The sequence below is a fragment of the Danio rerio genome, chromosome 8 (assembly GCF_049306965.1).
Source record: "Danio rerio strain Tuebingen ecotype United States chromosome 8, GRCz12tu, whole genome shotgun sequence".
Classification (NCBI taxonomy): Eukaryota; Metazoa; Chordata; class Actinopteri; order Cypriniformes; family Danionidae; genus Danio; species Danio rerio.
This window is the reverse complement of record NC_133183.1, coordinates 27,104,256-27,122,531: the sequence shown is the minus strand read 5'-3', so window position 1 is coordinate 27,122,531 and position 18,276 is coordinate 27,104,256. Positions and strand designations below refer to the sequence as shown.

The 18,276-nt window shown below is 34.2% G+C and overlaps 1 protein-coding gene across 3 annotated transcripts in view; it reads right to left on the bottom strand.

Annotated features, from left to right (window-relative positions):
- Positions 1–287: 287 nt before the first annotated feature.
- Positions 288–18,276, bottom strand: part of gnai3 (guanine nucleotide binding protein (G protein), alpha inhibiting activity polypeptide 3) — an 80,200-nt gene continuing 62,211 nt past the window's right edge. For 2 of the 3 annotated variants that reach the window (XM_073908994.1, XM_073908995.1), the window contains exons 4-9: positions 14,761–14,918; positions 10,500–10,628; positions 10,291–10,420; positions 7,699–7,852; positions 5,175–5,388; positions 288–4,811 (exon numbers count right to left, since the gene is read on the bottom strand). In XM_073908994.1, coding sequence (XP_073765095.1) covers positions 5,198–5,388; positions 7,699–7,852; positions 10,291–10,420; positions 10,500–10,628; positions 14,761–14,918 — 762 coding nt within the window. In that variant the 3' untranslated portion in view covers positions 288–4,811; positions 5,175–5,197. The remainder of the gene's footprint in view (positions 4,812–5,174; positions 5,389–7,698; positions 7,853–10,290; positions 10,421–10,499; positions 10,629–14,760; positions 14,919–18,276) is intronic. The other variant, NM_001111250.1, reaches the window with a different exon arrangement.

Sequence of the window (18,276 nt, the reverse complement as noted above, 5' to 3'; positions counted from 1 at the left end):
TTACAAAACAATGACCTTACTTTATGTTGGTTTAACAGGGGTTTTCAAACAAATTAATTGTTGTTGTAAACATTATGTTTAACCCCAGGTAAAAGAAACCTACACTCAAAAATGAAAACAAAAACATCAACCTATTATGAAACACAGGGGAATTAATACACAGGATTCATTTGTTCAAATGCAATGTGAAACATGAATCAAAATGTGACACAGGGTTAAATATTTCAAACGTCAAAAGACTTTCCAAGTGTGAGCTAATATTGAATGAACCACAGTACAAAATACTCTTTCTGCTAAAATTATTATATAATCAAAAGGAGGTGACAGCTAAAAAGTCCATATATCAAACAAACTAATACACAAACAAACTAAAATAAACACATTTAGGGCCACAGACACAATCTGGAAAACAAATGGAATAGTAGGAAATGGTTAAACCAAAAATGGCAATTGCGCATTTGTAACAGATCAAAGACACAGTCTCATTAATATAAGACAAATAGTAAAATTTGGTTTGAATTTCCAAAATAAAACATCATTATTTTTGAAAACACTTTAAAAAAATGTTGGATTCCACACAACACATTCATGTTGTCCTAATATAAATCAATTAGGTTTTTACAAATTTAGGTGAATTGAAGTTGAAAAGAATTAAGTTGTCCATAAAAACTGAAAAATTGTGTTGTTTCAACTCATTTTTAAAAAGTAGTTTAAACAAGCAGCAAAAAATAATATTTTCGAGTGCTCCAATGATGATATAATCCTGAATCTATCACCCAACTATTTAAAAAATAGATTTAACAGAATTTCAAATCCTTTTTAAAGACCTTTTCAAGACCAAATAAAGACAATGCTTTGAATAATTTGACTGGAGCGCAACACAACAACATGTTATCTACAATAAACATATCTAACAGCCAAGAATAAGAATCAGAAATACTTCAATGTACAGTTGAAGTCAGAAATATTAGACCCCCTGAATTATTAGCCTCGTTTTTTCCCCCCAATTTCTATTTAACTGAGAGAAGATTTTTTTCAATACATTTCTAAACATAATAGTTTTAATAGCTAATTGTTAATAACTGATTTACTTTATCTTTGCCATGATGACAGTAAATAATATTTGACTAGATATTTTTCAAGACACTTCTACACAGCTTAAAGTGACATTTAAAAGCTTAACTAGGTAAATAGGATTAAGTTAAGGTAATTAGGCAAGTTATTGTATAACGATGGTTTGTTCTGTAGACTATCAAAAAAATAAATAGCTTAAAGAGCCGATTAACTTTTACCTTAAAATGTTTTTTAAAAAATAAAAACTGCTTTTATTCAAGCTGAAATAAAACAAATAAGACTTTCTCCAGAAGAAAAAATATTATCAGACGTACTGTGAAAATCTCCTTGCTCTGTTAAACATTATTTGGGAAATATTTAAAAAAGAAATAAAATTCAAAGGGGGGTAATAATTATGACTTCAACTGTATATGTTTCTTGATTGCATATGCATTGTCTTAAAACTGCAGCAATTTTCGACATGGTATAATGAACAAATGCATATTTATATGATCAGAAAACAACCATTAAAAAACAAAAACATTTCGAAATAATACTCTGTGGAATAGTGTTCGGAAAATAACCAAGCCTTTAGTATATTGTATGACCTATTGTGCTATAATTATTGTTAGTTGTTCACACTAAAATAGTTCAAATAAAGCACAGTGATTTTCAACCAATTGTTGAATGAATCCAGACTAATTCATTGAGTGCTCCAATATATCAGAACTGGAATATCCTTCTTTTTTTTTAGGTAATACACAAACAATGGCTTGGAAATCTAAGAAACACTGGTGACTCAAGCTATGTGGCATTTTGCAAAATCTTACGGACAACTAACTTGAAATTGACATTTTCGTATTAAACACAGATATTACAAACCAGATCACATTGTGTCAGTTTGTTTAAAAAATACTGAAATCCACAGGATTAAACAAAAAGCACATCAAACAAGCCTGTCCTCCGTCAAGACGGGAAAGCAAATCCAGCAAATAACCATGCTCTTTTTTTATGCCACTTATTCCTACGTGTCCTCGACCCAACATAGGTCTGTTTTTTGCATCGTACATAAATCGTAGAGAGAATTATTTGTTTTCACCTTTACTGCTCCTCAATAGATATAAAAATAGCCTGTTGCTGAATATAAAGTGTGTTTTATAAAGTGAGTGATCATGTATGATAAGTGAAAATGAAGCTATTGCTGTGTGTGTGTTTTGAAATATTAAAAAATGAAACAATGTACAACTATAGCTCTCACACTAATTCAGTTTCACTCAGCATTGAGACTTCCTTCTTAGAGCTTCAGAGGTGTGTGTGCATTTATGGGTCAAAGATAAAAAGGGCTTTTCAAACATTCAATAATAAAAGTGTAAATGATGTCTTCAAATGTGTTTTATTAAATGTTTTTCTGAGCAAAAATATAAAATATAATAAACATTATTGGGCAAAATGGTGGCTCAGTGGCTAGCACTGTCACCTCACAGCAAGAAGGTCGCTGGTTCGAGTCCCTGCTGAGTCAGTTGGAGTTAGCATGTTCACTCCATGTTCTCGTGGGTTTCCTCCGGGTTCTCCGGTTCCCCCCCCAGAATCCGAAGACATGCGCTATAGGTGAATTGAATAAACTAAATTGGCCGTAGTGTATATATGTGAATGTGAGAGTGTATGGGCGTTCCCTAGTACTGGGTTGGAGCAGGAAGGGCCTGCGCTGTGTAAAACATATGCTGGATAAGTTGGCGGTTCATTCTGCTGTGGGGACGCCTAATGAATAAAGGGACTAAGTTGAAGGAAAATGAATGAATGACCATTATTTTACCGTGATTCACAGAAGACATCCACTAAAATGTCATTTAGTGTGACTAATTTATTACAAATAAATCTTGTCAGGCATGTTTAGAACAAGAGTCATTTGATGACGTATTAAGACTGTTAAGGATCACAGTGTAGCACCAAAACACTCATTCATTTTAGATTAAGTCTTTATATCTCTATCCTTCAAACTATTATTTGTCAATAATAATTCAAAATATACTAATTTACTATCTACTTAGAAATAAGTGTTTATTTATATTTTTAAAAGTGTTAAATAATAACAATATGTTTTCAGACCTTTTACACTCACTGGCTGCTTTATTAGCTACACCTGTCCAATTGTCTGTTAACGCAAATTAACAGTTTCTAATCAGCCAATCACATGGCAGAAACTTAATGCATTTAGGCATGTAGACATGGTCAAGACGATCTGCTGCAGTTCAAATCGAGCATCAGAATGGGGAAGAAAGGGGATTTAAGTGACTTTGAACGTGGCATGGTTGTTAGTGCCAGACGGGCTGGTCTAAGTGTTTCAGAAAATGCTGATCTACTGGGATTTTCATGCACAACCATATCAAGAGTTTACAGAGAATGTTCCGAAAAAGGGAAAATATTCAGTGAACTGCAATTCTGTGGGGAGATTGGAAAAACATTGCCTGGTCTGTTGAGTATCGATTTCCGCTTCGGCATTTGGATGATAGGGTCAGAATTTGGCATCAACAACATGAAACATGATCCATCCTGCCTTTTATCAATGGTTCAGGCAGGTGGTGGGGGTGTAATGCTGTGGGGGATATTTTCTTGGCACACTTTGGGCCCATTAGTACCAATTGAGCATCATGTCAATCCCACAGCCTACTTGAGTATTGTTGCTGACCATGTCCATCCCTTTATGACCACAGTGTACCCATCTTATGATGGCTACTTCCAGCAGGATAACGCACCATTTCATTAAGCATGAATCATCTCAGACTGGTTTCTTGAACATGACAATGAGTTCACTGTACTCAAATGGCCTCCACAGTCACCAGTTCTCAATACAATAGAGCGCCTTTGGGATGTGGTGGAACGTGAGATTTGCATTATGGATGTGCAGCCGACAAATCTGCAGCAACTGCGTGATGCTATCATGTCAATATGGATCAAAATCTCTGAGGGATATTTCCAGTATACCTTGTGGAATCTATGCAACGAAGGAGTAAGGCAGTTCTGAAGGCAAAAGGGGTTCGGTACAAGTAGAAAAAGTACCTAATAAAGTGGCCGGTGAGTGTGTGTTAAAACTTATAGGTTTTGACATTGATCTGTTACACTGAATAACAATTTCACCCATATTTAAATTTTACGAAAGGTTATTTGAAGCTTTAAAGTAGACACTTTATATACTATGTATAAACAATCATTTGTAAATGTTGTGATCATCTCATCCTTGACCCATTCACAAACTTAAAGACAGCTCAAATCGTTAATAAATGAGTTGAATAATTACTATGAAAAACATGCTAAAAGCATAACTTCCTCATAAGATCTGATAACGCTGTTATTAATAAGATTTACACTGAATTCTTACAGTTTGCTACTTTAAAATAAAAGATATTTGATCTAATGAGGTTATAATGCAGTCACACTTTACAGTCATTTGTGAATTTTGATCTGTGCATAGTGGTCTATCTTGTTATGCGTATAAAGGAAATTAAAAAAAAATTTAAGGTGTTTAATTGGCAAATAAATGAAGACTAAAGAGAAGTTGCAAAGACACAGTGTCATTAAGAAAGGATAAAGGGAAATTAAAGAGTTGCTGAATTCCTGTCCATGGCTGCAGGTACCACATTTAATGTAAAGAGTGTGTGCTGTGCAGCAGGTTGGCAGTTTCTCCAGCTCATTCCCCACTGGTGAAACTGGACAAACCAGGAACAACCAGCAGGTGAAACTCTGAAATCTTCCAGAAATAACTGTAAAAAAAAGAAAAAGAATTGTTATCAATAACAATACACACGGGTTACATATAAAACATCTGGAATAATATGGATCTGGATTAATAAATATACATTGTGGTCAAAATATGGGTGAAATATAAACATAATAATAAAATAATTCAGTGTAATATGTAAGATGTAAACATACTTATTCTGCCCTCTACATATTTAAATATTTAAAAAAAATAGAGGAAAATACTAGATTATAATATATTTTACAAGAATAAAAAATAATTTGGTGGCAAATAGGTCAAAAATAAACAAAACACAGAGTGAAATGTCAAAATAAACACTTAAATTTGCAATACATTATACAAATTATATCCTATTAGTACTTACCTATGCAGACGCTTGATGACGCTTCAATAGAGCCCACACTCAATGAGGTTATTCTTGATGATGACATCAGTGACTGCATCAAACACAAACTGTACATTCTTGGTGTCTGTGGCACAGGTGAAGTGTGTGTAGATCTCCTTTGTCTCCTTTCTTTTGTTCAGATCCTCAAACTGGCACTGAATGTACGCCGCTGCTTCCTCGTACGTGCATGTCCCTGAGTGTCACATGACAGATTAAAGTTTAAAGCTCTGTTTTCAACATGCGTTTTCAGTTATCTGTCAACAAACGGCAAGCAAAGGCGCATCACTGTTTCTGATATTAACTGATATTAAACTGTTCAAATGATTCTTGTTATCACTTGAGGTTGGATCACCTTCCCTTTTGTTTAATCAAGCTCTACAACACTACACTTTTAGAAGTCTGCGTAAGATCAGGGTGTGTGTTTATTGCACATATTGACAATGTTTTGGTTTCTTTTTTCTCAAAAAGTATCAAACCCTGTTTAAATGGACAGATAAAAACTTCTTAATACCAGGTGTTAGGCATACTGTATGATGTGTGATTTTCATGTACCGTTCCAAGTTTGAGGTAAGCAAGATTAAAAAAAACAACAACTAACAACTACATTTTTAAAATATATTTCCCAAATGATGTTTATGAGTGCAAGAAAATCGTTTTTACAGTATTTCTGATTAAATTTTTCTTCTAGAGAAAGTCATATTTTTTTTGATTGGCTAGAATAATATATATATATATATATATATATATATATATATATATATATATATATATATATATATATATATATATATATATATATATATATATATATATATATATATATATATATATATATATATATCCCTATAAGTCCCCATAAAATCAAAACTAACCATATTGATTTTGTTAGCATGTAAACAAACTCATCTGTGCATGTCATTAAGAGAAAAATAAGTTTGCTCTTCTAATCTTTAATTAAAATGAGAAAATGCATTTTCTGCTTTATTTTTTGGTTAAATTGTCAGATTACATATATTTTAGGATTTGGGCTTGGCTCTGTTTACGCAGATCCACTGATGCACGTTCAGTTTTGCCCAGTGGAGGAGGGACGGCAGCATGTCTGAAGTATTTCTTTTAGAGAGGTAATGCTTTGCTTAAAAAGTATTTAAGTCACATAAAGCTGATGTAAATAGTATCGTTTTATGAATGGGTTATATGCACAGACATGTTGTTCAGCCACTGAAATCTTCCGGCGAACGATTGATGTGACTTTTTCAAAAGGTTCATAAGGGACCTTTTTCAGCATTGATAATGTAGATTTATATTCCGTTTAATAACAAAACATAAGTAAATAGAGCTATTCCGCCAAGCCTGCTTTACTGAGGTGAAGTTGTTTTTATATTTACATTTGTTCATTTTTGAACAATGACGCACTCCCTATATTGTTTACCATGCTACTCTGAATATTCAGTCTGAAATAGCATGTAAGTGTGACCTAGTAATAAGTATTCCTGCAGCCCGCTGGCCAACCACTAAGCATACAGTTGTTGCTTTAGGAAAAAGCCTGTGAGAGAGCGAGACTAATGAGAGTGTGATGACAAGTTTTGCTCGCTAACTATATAACTGAAATTGTGCTAGATATAATACGGTTTTCCATTGGGAATAATAGTACTTTAAAGAAGGGGTCTCTGTCATGTTTATTGTGCGCATTCACAATTTTAGGAGGTGTGGCTTTGGACGACAGGCAAGGGACTGTATTTGACAGATAACCGGTTAGTATTTAGGCAGATCACCTACTGCACCTTTAACAGCACTTAGGAAGTTAATAAATAAGTTCAATGGTGGGCTAATAATTTTATCGATAAGATAATAAATCTGTGAACATTTTTCAAAGGCTTTTGTAGGGGCAAATCAAAGCATCTCAGTGATTCAAAGTTTTTAGTCTAGTTTGGAAAACAACACAAACTCATCATTTTGAAAAATGTTATTTATCTTATTTATTTTAGTTATTTTAATTCTTATTCTTATTTATTTAATTCAAAAATCTTATGGTCAGACCCAGTAGTACTTTTTATACATTACTGATTTCTTTTACATACACACATTGAGGACCAACCAACATAAGTAAACTTGCAGTGTTTAAAGACAGAGAGAGGCACTGAAACATCTCCAAACCGGCAAGACTCAACTTTCACCCTGAAGGATGACGATCAGCAGACACAAAACAGAGTTTTTTCCACAGCACTTAGACAAGGAAGAGCTCAACTTCTTCATTTTATAACTTTTTATAAACAACCAATAATTCATCCACTCTGCCATTGGCCAAACCTTTAGGACGAATGGCTATGATACTTGTAAAAAAAAAAAGATTCACTAATTATTTGTTGATCCACTTAATTTTAGACTTATTTAAACAGTTTTCTAGGGCTTAACAAAAACAGATGGTTCAGGTTGAATAATTGTCACATTGGTTGTATAAGTCACCAACTTTTCAAGAATAATGACAATATATCTTTAACCTCACCGCAGTATTCAGGGTAGCATATTGTAAGTGGACTTTTCTTGATCTTGTCCTCGAACAGATCCTTCTTATTGAGGAAGAGGATGACGGACGTGTCTGTGAACCACTTGTTGTTGCAGATGCTGTCAAAAAGCTTCATGCTCTCATGCATGCGGTTCTGTAGACAAAACAAAATCAGCATTTGATTCCTTTCTGAAGTTCACATTTGACTGGACACTGATTTGTTTTTGGCAACTGATAGCTGAGAATTCCAAGTGCAAAAAGCCAGAAAAATCTTATAAAACACTCCATGCTGTGATAGAGCTAATAGTTATTTAATTATAGAGCTTCACTGAAATCAATATGTAACCTCAAATCATCCTTGCATGGAAAAATAGTCAGTGTATTTTAAGAAATTGGGTCTCATGAGGAAACTATGTGGCCTTTCCAGAAGCTATGAAGAAAACACTTTAACACAACCAGGACAAGTGGAACATCCCCTGTGGAGGCTATGGGGAAATAAACAAAATCATTTGCTCTGTAACCAGCTTTTCTAACCGATTATAAACTGTTATCATATTTGTATTGCCATATTTTTTGGAATACAGGATTGTCTTTTTTATCATCCACAATGTGCTGCATCCGGCAACCTGAATTCACCAAGTAGGACATAATCATGGATTAATATCTACGTTGATACTGGAACAACATTCCAATCAGCCAATCAAAATGAAGACATACTTTTACCATTTATACTTATATTATTTATATTTATTAACTTCTACATGCTAGCTCTCTGCAACTCTCACATGCGGTCTGGTGCAATATGGCTGGTGGATGAGGAGATAAAAAAAATTGTGATCCAATTTTTTTGACAGACAAAAAAATTGGACGCGGTGTGTTAATGTGATTGGCATAATGTGAGGTCAAATAATTTTTTAATGTGTCAAAATTTCAGACTCCATGAACACACCCTTACATCGTCTCCTAAATACACTGGGACACACAATAAAAAGTATATTTTCCATGTTAAACCTATGATGCACTTTTTAAAAAGGTGTAAAATATGTCTCTGATGTCTGTGTATCTGTAAAGTTTGAGCTCAAAATACTATATAAATATTTTTTATATATCTTTAATATTATTTATTCTTATATTTATTTTTATGACTATAACTGCCCCTTTTAGGATACAAGCCACATTGTGTCGTTTTGCTGACTGTCGCTTTAAATTTAAATGAGATTGTGCTCCCAGCACTCTTGTCAGAGATTATTATAATATAATGATATAAATAATATTATAATATAAATATTTTAATATAAAGTAATACATTTTTACCATTAGAGGCTGGCTATATTCTCACATTGTTGCCCTGCGACTGTGTTTAAACCCCTTATAAAAGTGATTTTTGCATAATACTGTAGGTCCCCTTTAAAATAAGTGTTTGTCCTAACATGACATATGCTGTATTGTAATAATGAAAGTGCCAATTTCAGTTTGGTTTAAAAATGTTTATTTAGGTTTGATGTTCTAAATGCTGTGAAAATGCAGTCAAAGCAACTCAAATTTATGTTTGTTAGTTCATAATGTTTTTTTAGGACTACCAGTTACTTATTTTACATTATTTATGAATTAATTTAGAAAATGGGTCTCATATAAAACCTACATTTGTTTTGTTTTTTCTCAGAAATGTTATTGTGATCCCATAAGATCTTCCTTATTGATAATAAAAGATTGCTTTTTACGTATAAAGCTTTAAATAGTCTAGCTCCTGTTTATATAACCAACCTTCTGTCTCATTAAAATCCAACCCGCTGTTTAAGATCTCAAAACTCAGGGCTTATGGTAGGACCCAGAATAGCAAAGTCCACTAAAGGAGGTCGAGCCAATTCATGTATGGCTCCTAAACTCTGGAATAGCATTCTAAAGGCTTAAAAGGGTTTCTAAAGGCTTACAATTGGTAACACTTTATTTTTATGGTCCATTTGAGTATTAGACTGTCTGCTTAATATCTGTTGATAGTGCTCCTTCAACAGACATTTAAACATTTAACTGACTATAAGAAACTTTGCAAGTACATGTTAACTTACACTAACCCTAACCCCAACCTAACAGTCTACTTATAATCTAATCAATCAATCAACCAACCAACCAACCAACCAACCAACCAACCAACCAACCAACCAACCAACCAACCAACCAATCAATCAATCAATCAATCAATCAATCAATCAATGGCCTTTATTTGTCACATACACTTCCATGTAGTCAAATACACTGTCATGTAGTGAAATAGGACCCCCCCCCCCCGACCATACACAAACATCACATTTCAGGGGATGACAGGTCAACGGGAGGTAGCATTTAGAAAAAGGAAGTAAGATACATTTACTAATCATTACATAATTAGTATTAATGTAATACATACATTAATCTATTGAGAATTAGTTGGCATGTAGATGCAATTTAACTTAATTCAATAATGGACCATTAAAATAAAGTGTGACCTTAAATTTTGTCAAGACAACATGGTAATTTATCATATCAAATAAGCGTCTCATGTGGTTTTAGCTAACCGCCTAACTGTAGGGTTAAGCACCTGTGAGGGAAACTCACCATCTCTTCATCCTCAGCAAGCACCAGGTCATAGTCGCTGAGCGCCACACAGAAGATGATGGCAGTGACTCCTTCAAAACAATGAATCCACTTCTTCCGCTCAGAACGCTGGCCACCCACATCAAACATCCTTTTCGGGAAAAAAGCAGTGTACAGCGATCAGGACACAAAAAAAGAAAGCAAGCAAGAAAGAAAAGGCAAAGACTAACTTGAAATAGAGCTCTTTGAAGGTGAAGTGTGTTTCTACAATGCCAGTGGTCTTGACCCGAGTCCTCAGCACATCTTGTTGAGTGGGTGTGTAGGTGGGCTGTGATATCCTTTCCAGATCATTCAAATAGCTGGACAAGAGACAAATCATAGTGAGCAGTGTTGAGTGAACCACTTCAAAAAGCAACGAAAATGTCAGACTAATTTAAAAGCATTTAGAAGGGCAGTTTTAAATAAATCACCACATTAAAACCTCTTTATTTTCATTATATTAAATGTACTTTATCTAAAGACAACTATAAGCTGGAAAACATAATAAAAAGATGCACCTGTGCTGAAACCGACATGCATACTTTGTGTATAATTTGGATTATTTTATTATATGTTATTCACATTTCTTTATTTATTTTATTATCTTTTATGTCATATTTTATATGTTATGTTACCTCTAACCTGATTTCACCAAGTAGGACATATTCCTGGATTAACATCTACTGTATGTTGATCCTGGCACAACATTCTAATCAGCCAATCAGAATTAAGGGATATGTTTACCATTTATGTTAAGTTTAGGCTTACGGTTAGGGTTATGTACTTCTACATGATTGTTATCTAACTCTTATTTGCCTATTGATTTTGGGAATAATTTACAGTTATGGTTGGGTTTAGGGGTAAGGAATAGGTATGGATTACATTTTCGAACAAAAATGATGTTCCAGGATCAACATAGATTGTAATCCAGAATTTTACTTGGCAAAATCACATTGTACTTGGAAAAATCATGACATGCATCATGTTACTGTTTTATTATAGGATTAAGTCTTCAGTGGCCTGTGATCCTTAAAGGGCATCATGATGTAAAAAGGTTTCTGATGTCCCTAGAGTGTATATGTGAAGTCTCAGCTCAAAAATACCACACAAATAATGTTTTATAACTCTGTGAAACTGTCCCTTTCAGGCTTTGATCCAAAATGTGCAGTTTTGGTTACTGCTGCTTAAAATTCAAATATGACTGGGCTCTTTTCAAAGCCTATGTTGTACCATAGTGGCGGATTCAAAACAGCTCTGTGAAATACTAAAAATGTCAAAACGTGTCTCAGAAGAAGACAGTCAATGAAGACAAAGGTTTTCATTTGCTCATCCTAAAACTCCACATTTATAATGCCTCTTTTGCCGAGTTCAGACTGCACAAGTTTTAAAGTAGTCATGTCACAGTTGTTTTCACACTGCATAACTATTTGGGGCAGCGTTCCATCGCTGCTTTGTTTACACTGCAAGATGGATCGGTGACAGGGTTTCACACTGCATGACTTTACAATAAGAAGAATCGCTGACAACTTTACGTCTCGATATGCAAACTACATCTCACAATCAAACACACGTGAGAAGTGAAACAATGCGAGGTCACATAGCGGTGTTCCCTAGGTTTTCAGCTTTGTGGGGGGATTCCTTTTCATGGTGATTGGCCGATACTGATTACCGTTTCTAATACTCCAAGCTTTATAATGCATTAAGCACATTTTCCTTCTCAGTATGAACCTTAATAGAAGATCTTGCCTTACCTACAGGAATAAATCAAGGATGCTGCATATAATACCTTAAGCACATCTCTTACAACCATTTAGTTGTGAACGTGTCATGGCCAGTAGCAGCTTTACAGAAAATAATTGATCCATTCATTTTGACTTCAGCTTAGTTCCTATATTTATCAGGGGTCGCCACAGCAGAATGAACCGCCACAAAAAAATAATATAACACAAAGATAAATTATTGTTAAGAAAAAAAAAACAAATAATATAATTTGGAAACACTGCAAATGATGAAAGAAGAATTCAACATGACGCAATCAAGAAAAAGTTTGGAGTGCACATTTGATGCATAAGAATTACAATGGACACCTATAAATCTAATACTCCTACTAAAAGGAAATAGGCCTATAAAATGTTTATTGCAATAAATATATTATAAGAAGTTATTATTATTAAATATTCATGTAAAAAAATTGTTTTATTTAGCTAATAATTTCAGCCAGCTTTTAGTGAACTTGCAACATTGTCAAAAACACAGAACTTTCGGTTGCTCTGCTTCTTCAAAAGATCAACCTGCTATTACATCACTGTTTAGATGTCTGATGTCTGTTTAGCTTAGCCTACTCATTCATGATTGAAGTAGGTAAATACAGAGAGATCTAACTAGGCAATTAGACAATCAATTTTTATTACATGCAGTCACTACTGCTTTATTGGTGATTACACTGTTTGAAATGCAACGAGTGTTTAGCCATTTTAGCATCCAACTCCGAAGCATGTAGACTGTCAAACACAAATCCACAAGTTTACATCAACATGCTTGTCCTTTCAAAATATCCAAAACTGTTATCCAATGGTAGCAGTGGCTGTTACCAATTTACTTATGTGTCTACAATCTGCCATCCCTATTCAAACAAATCGTTCTAATGAGGAGAGTCAAAACAGGACAGAAAATCAACTATTAAGTGAAGTTTGGGCTCATCTATCACCGAGCTCAGGGTTCTCTCCCGGGACAGCATGCCAAACTAGCTTAAATAGTCAAGCATTATCTAAGTGTGAACTCTTGAAATTATAGTGAAGTACAAACTCAAAGAACAGCACAAAATAATAGAAAAGCAGTTCATGACCCCTTTCAGTAAAAATCTAAGCAACATCAAACTTTTGAACTTTAGTGTAATTGTTCTCCTAATATTATGTCTGGAATCAATGCAGAAAGCCTGCTGTTTCCAAATTATTACAGTTGCTAAAATAAAGAGGACTACATCATAATGAAAAAGCCCTCTGTTTCTCTCTCACTGGAAGACCTGGTTTGCTGTTGATTATTATCACTGGAAACATTCTTAGTGGCTACCAAAGCTGAAAACAGAGCAAAGTAATGACTATAACATGGAAAAATCTGGGGGGAAAAAAGTTGTGCAATGCAATTGAGAAAGCCACAAATCTCCCCACAGTCAATGCGCTGGAATCCACCAAGTAAAAAAGCGGAGCAAGTTTGCACAAGCAAGATGGCTCTCGATCAACTGTACCTGTGCCTCAAAAAAAACTCATTCAGAAAACTCTCACAAAAATTCACAAAAACTCAATGATTTTATGGACACTATTTGCGAGAATATTTGATACATTACCATCAAATGTTAAAAGCCAAATTAAATCTTTGATTAATTGTTTACTTAAAGCCAAGTGTTCTTTAAACAGTTTACCTAATAACTATTTGAACAGGTAAATATTTATGAAGGTCACTACTATCATATAACAAAGAAAAAAACAGCAATATATACAGTAATATACAGGTATATACAGTTAAAGTCAGAAAAAAAAAAATCTTTTTTAAATATTTCCCAAAATTATGTTCAACAGATGAAGGAAATTTTCACAGCATGTCTGATAATATTTTTTCTTCAGGGGAAAATCTTATTTGTTTTATTTTGGCTAGAATAAAAGCAGTTTTATATTTTTTCTAAACCATTTTAAGGTCAAAATATTAGCCCCCTTAAGCTACATATTTTTCGATAGTCTACAGAACAAACCATCATTATACAATAACTTAATTAAATTAATAACTTAACCTAATTACCCTAACCTGCCTAGTTAACCTTATTACCCTAGTTAAGCCTTTAAATGTCACTTTAAGCTGTATAAAAGTGTCTTGAAAAATATCTAGTCAAATATTATTTACTGTCATCATGGCAAAAATAAATTATATCAGCTATTAGAAATGAGTTATTAAAATAATTATGTTTAGAAATGTGTTGAAAAAATCTTCTCTCCGTTAAGCAGAAATTGGGGGGGGGGGGAATAAACAGGGGGCTAATAATTCAGGGGGGCTAATAATTCTGACTTCCACTGTATTTCAATTACGCTTTCAACACTTATGAAAAAACAGTAATCAAGATTAAACGATTATTGCATCACATGCCCCCCTTTCCAGCAATCTGCATTCATTCCTCTAAAATATACAGGTGTAATAGCAATCTTATTTACAAAAAATAAAAAATAAATACATACAGTATACATTTATGAGTATAAATCAATCAAAATAAAGTTTTGGCTATATAGACAACTTATAATTATTTTAAATAATTGTGATTGCAATAATGAACAAAAAAATGATCATGACTTTTTCCACAATAGAGCAGCCATTAAAGTGTAAACACAAATGATATATTTATATATTATTTGCACACTTTCTGGTTATCGTCAAACATGTTAACATGCTCTAAGGATGTGCACTTACTAGGCTGCAGAATCGTTGAGTTGATACTCTCGTGACCTGACGAAACACATCTGTACTCCTTCATCCTTCCACAGCCGGCGGATGACCCCGGAGAGATCAGCCGTCATCACCCCTTCCTCAGCAGTGCCAGCGAGCACAAACAGCTGACGGGCATCATCCTGATGTTCAACACAAAAACATCACTCTAAAAAACATGACGCATGATAGCTGTCTGTTACTTTCCGCTCTGAAAGTGAAGTTTGTTACTTCTTTCAAATGACTCAAATCAATAATTCATGAGATTGTGAGTGTTTTTTTTATCATCTAAACCAAGTTAATGGCAAGAAAGCAAAAGATTCGCAAAGCTCATTACATTTGGATTGATGCCGAGAGAGAGGCATGTGAATATTTGTAGAGCATATTTCCCACACTCCGCTAGTTTAAGTTTCACTTTGATTCTTTCTAAGTTTAAAATTCATAAAACATTTGATATGACAGTGAATGTCATGGCCACAATAATTTCTGGTTATGTTTTTAAAAAAACATGTATTTTCTGTTCTGAATACTGAAATTTAAAATGTTTTGAAATGCGAGAGAAACTAAAATACAATTGTAATGTTTTTTTTTTACTTTATTTCTGAATGAAATTATGAAATGTGACTTAATACAGTGCATTCGGAAAATATGAATAGTGCTTCACTTTTTTCACTTTTTTTGTTACAGCCTTATTCCAAAATGGATTCAATTCATTTATTTCCTCAAAATTCTACACAAAATACCCCAGAATGACAATGTGAAAAAAGATTTTTTGTTTACATTTTTCAAATTTATTAAATATCAAAAACCTGAAAAATCACATGTGCATCAGTATTTACAGCCTTCGCTCAATACTTTGTTAATGCACCTTTAGCAGCAAATACAGCCTCAAGTATTTTTGAATATGATGCCACAAGCTTGGCACACCTGTCTTTGCGAATTTTTGCCCTTTCTTCTTTGCAGTACCTCTCAAACTCTGTCAGGTTGAATGGGAAGCGACAGTGTACAACCATTTTTAGATCTCTTCCAGTTCCTGCTGCTGAAAAACATCCCCACAGCATGATGCTGCCACAACCATGCTTCACTGTAGGGATGGTATTAGCCTGGTGATGAGCAGTGCCTGGTTTTCTCCAAATGTAAAGCCTGGCATTTACATCAAAGAGTTCAATTTTAGTCTCATCAGACCAGAGAATTTTGTTTCTTATGGTCTGAGAGTCCTTCAGATGCCTTTTGGCAAATTCCAGGTGGGGAGAGGCTTCCGTCTGGCCACTCTACCATACAGGCCTGATTGGTGGATTTCTGCACAGATGGTTGTCCCTCTGTAAGGTTCTCCTCTCTCCACAGAAAAACGCTGGAGCTCAGACAGAGTGACCATCGGGTTATTTATCACCTCTCTGACTAAGGCCCATCTCCCCTGATCACTCAGCTTAGATGGCCGGCCAGCTCTAGAACGAGTCCTGGTGGTTCCAAACAACTTCCACTTATGGATGATGGAGGCCGCTGTGCTTATTGGAACTTTCAGAGCAGCAGAAATGTTTCTGTAACCTTTTACAGCCTTGTGCCTCAAGACAATCCTGTCTCGAAGGTCTACAGCCAATTCCTTTGTCCTAATGCTTGGTTTGTTCTTTGACATGCACTGTCAACCCAGGGACCTTACACAGACAGATGTTTGCCTTTTCAAATTATGTCCAATCAACTGAATTTACCACAGGTGAACTCCAATTAAGCTGCAGAAAATCTCAGGAATGATCAGTGGAAACAGAATGTACCTCAGCTTAATTTAGAGCTTCATGGCAAAGGCCCTGCATATATCAGGTTTTTTATTTTTTTATAAATTTTCAACAATTTCAAACAATCTTTTTTCACATTGTCATTATGGGGTATTGTGTGTAGAATTTTGAGGAAAAAAATTAATTTAATCCATTTTGGAATAAGCCTGTAACATTAAAAATGTGGAAAAACAGTAGCTTTCTACCAACAATGCAATTTTGCCTTTCTTTCTGGGAAATACAGTACAAAACTAATATTTCTGAAAAATCTCTGTGTGTCAAATGTTGTTTTCCTTTAGAGAACCCCTTTGTGTAACATACAAGGTATTACAGTATTTCATTCATGCTGCATTCGGTATTACATTTTGTTGCATTGTTATAATTTTAAAGAATTTTCATCAAGTTACTAAGCTTGTGTAATCTAACAAAATAACACAATAACAGTCAATAAATGAAGCAAGTGTCAGAGATATAAATAAAACATATATTTATTTATTTATATGTTTTACAAATTCCTTTTTAAAGCATGTACTTTCTCATCTGGAATGAAGTTCAGTAAAGGAATTAGTTGAAGTAAGTTTTTTTAAAGTAACTTTCTCAACCTCTTGCTTTGTTTTTGTGTGATTTTTTTTTACAATTATCATTAATTTTGTACATACATTCAAAGTAGACCCAAATTGTCTACTTAAACAATAACATATCAAAAATAATATGATAAAATCTAATTTCTTTCAGTAATTGAGCAATTTAGTGTCGCCCATGGCATTTACATATAGATTTCTTGGTAAAAATGTTTATATGACAAACTGTGAAAATCATCACAAGATTCTTAGTGTATTTAGAAATGCTGAGCAATTATGACGTTAAGGTCTCAGGAAGGCTGAAAAAAAAGTATGTTTTTAAGAACTAAACTCAGAGGGTGATTTTTTAAATCTTATCACTGCACTTAAATTCAGGTAGGGCTGGGCCGATAAGTGATATTAAATCAAATCGCAGCAAAATCTATGGCAATAACAATGATTAGCTCTGGACTTTTTTACTCCATATTGATCTAAGAGCCAATCACACAGCAGAAATGTGCAACAATGGGAATCTAAAAGTGTGTTGATATTAGAGATGTATCAAATTTTTTAGCCACCAACAATTTATTTAATGTACCCTCTAATATGTGTGGCTTCAGTCATTAGCCCCTTTCACACATACAGACCTTTCCGGAAAATTACCGGAAATTTTCCAGAAAGGTTGTATGTGTGAACATGTCCTTTTTGAAAATACCGGTAAATTCGTTCTGGCTATTTTCCGGAAAGAGAAGTTGTAACATTACCGGTAATTAGCCGGAATGCTGTGCTGTGTGAATGCAGAAGGAAGATTGCCGGAAAGAGTGCGTGCACATCTAGAACGTACTGACGTGAGACGTCTGCTTTAGCCAATCAGAACAGTCAGACGCGTTTACGTCCGCGTGGTTTATGAGAATAAAAGCCTTTGAATATTATCCCAGACGCATTTAGCTGCTAGAAGTTAGTCAGATAACATTTATATGTTCTTCTTAATGCCAACTGTGTAAATAATCATCGATAAGATGCTTATGGTAAGCCGCTGTTTGTTTACCTTCAAGTTTTGCTTGTGCCTGTGAGCGCATGCACACGCACATATTATGAACATCTCGACATGCGAAAGTGATCCTCCATATGTTTTCATCGAAGTTGATCACAATACTGATCATCCACAGAGT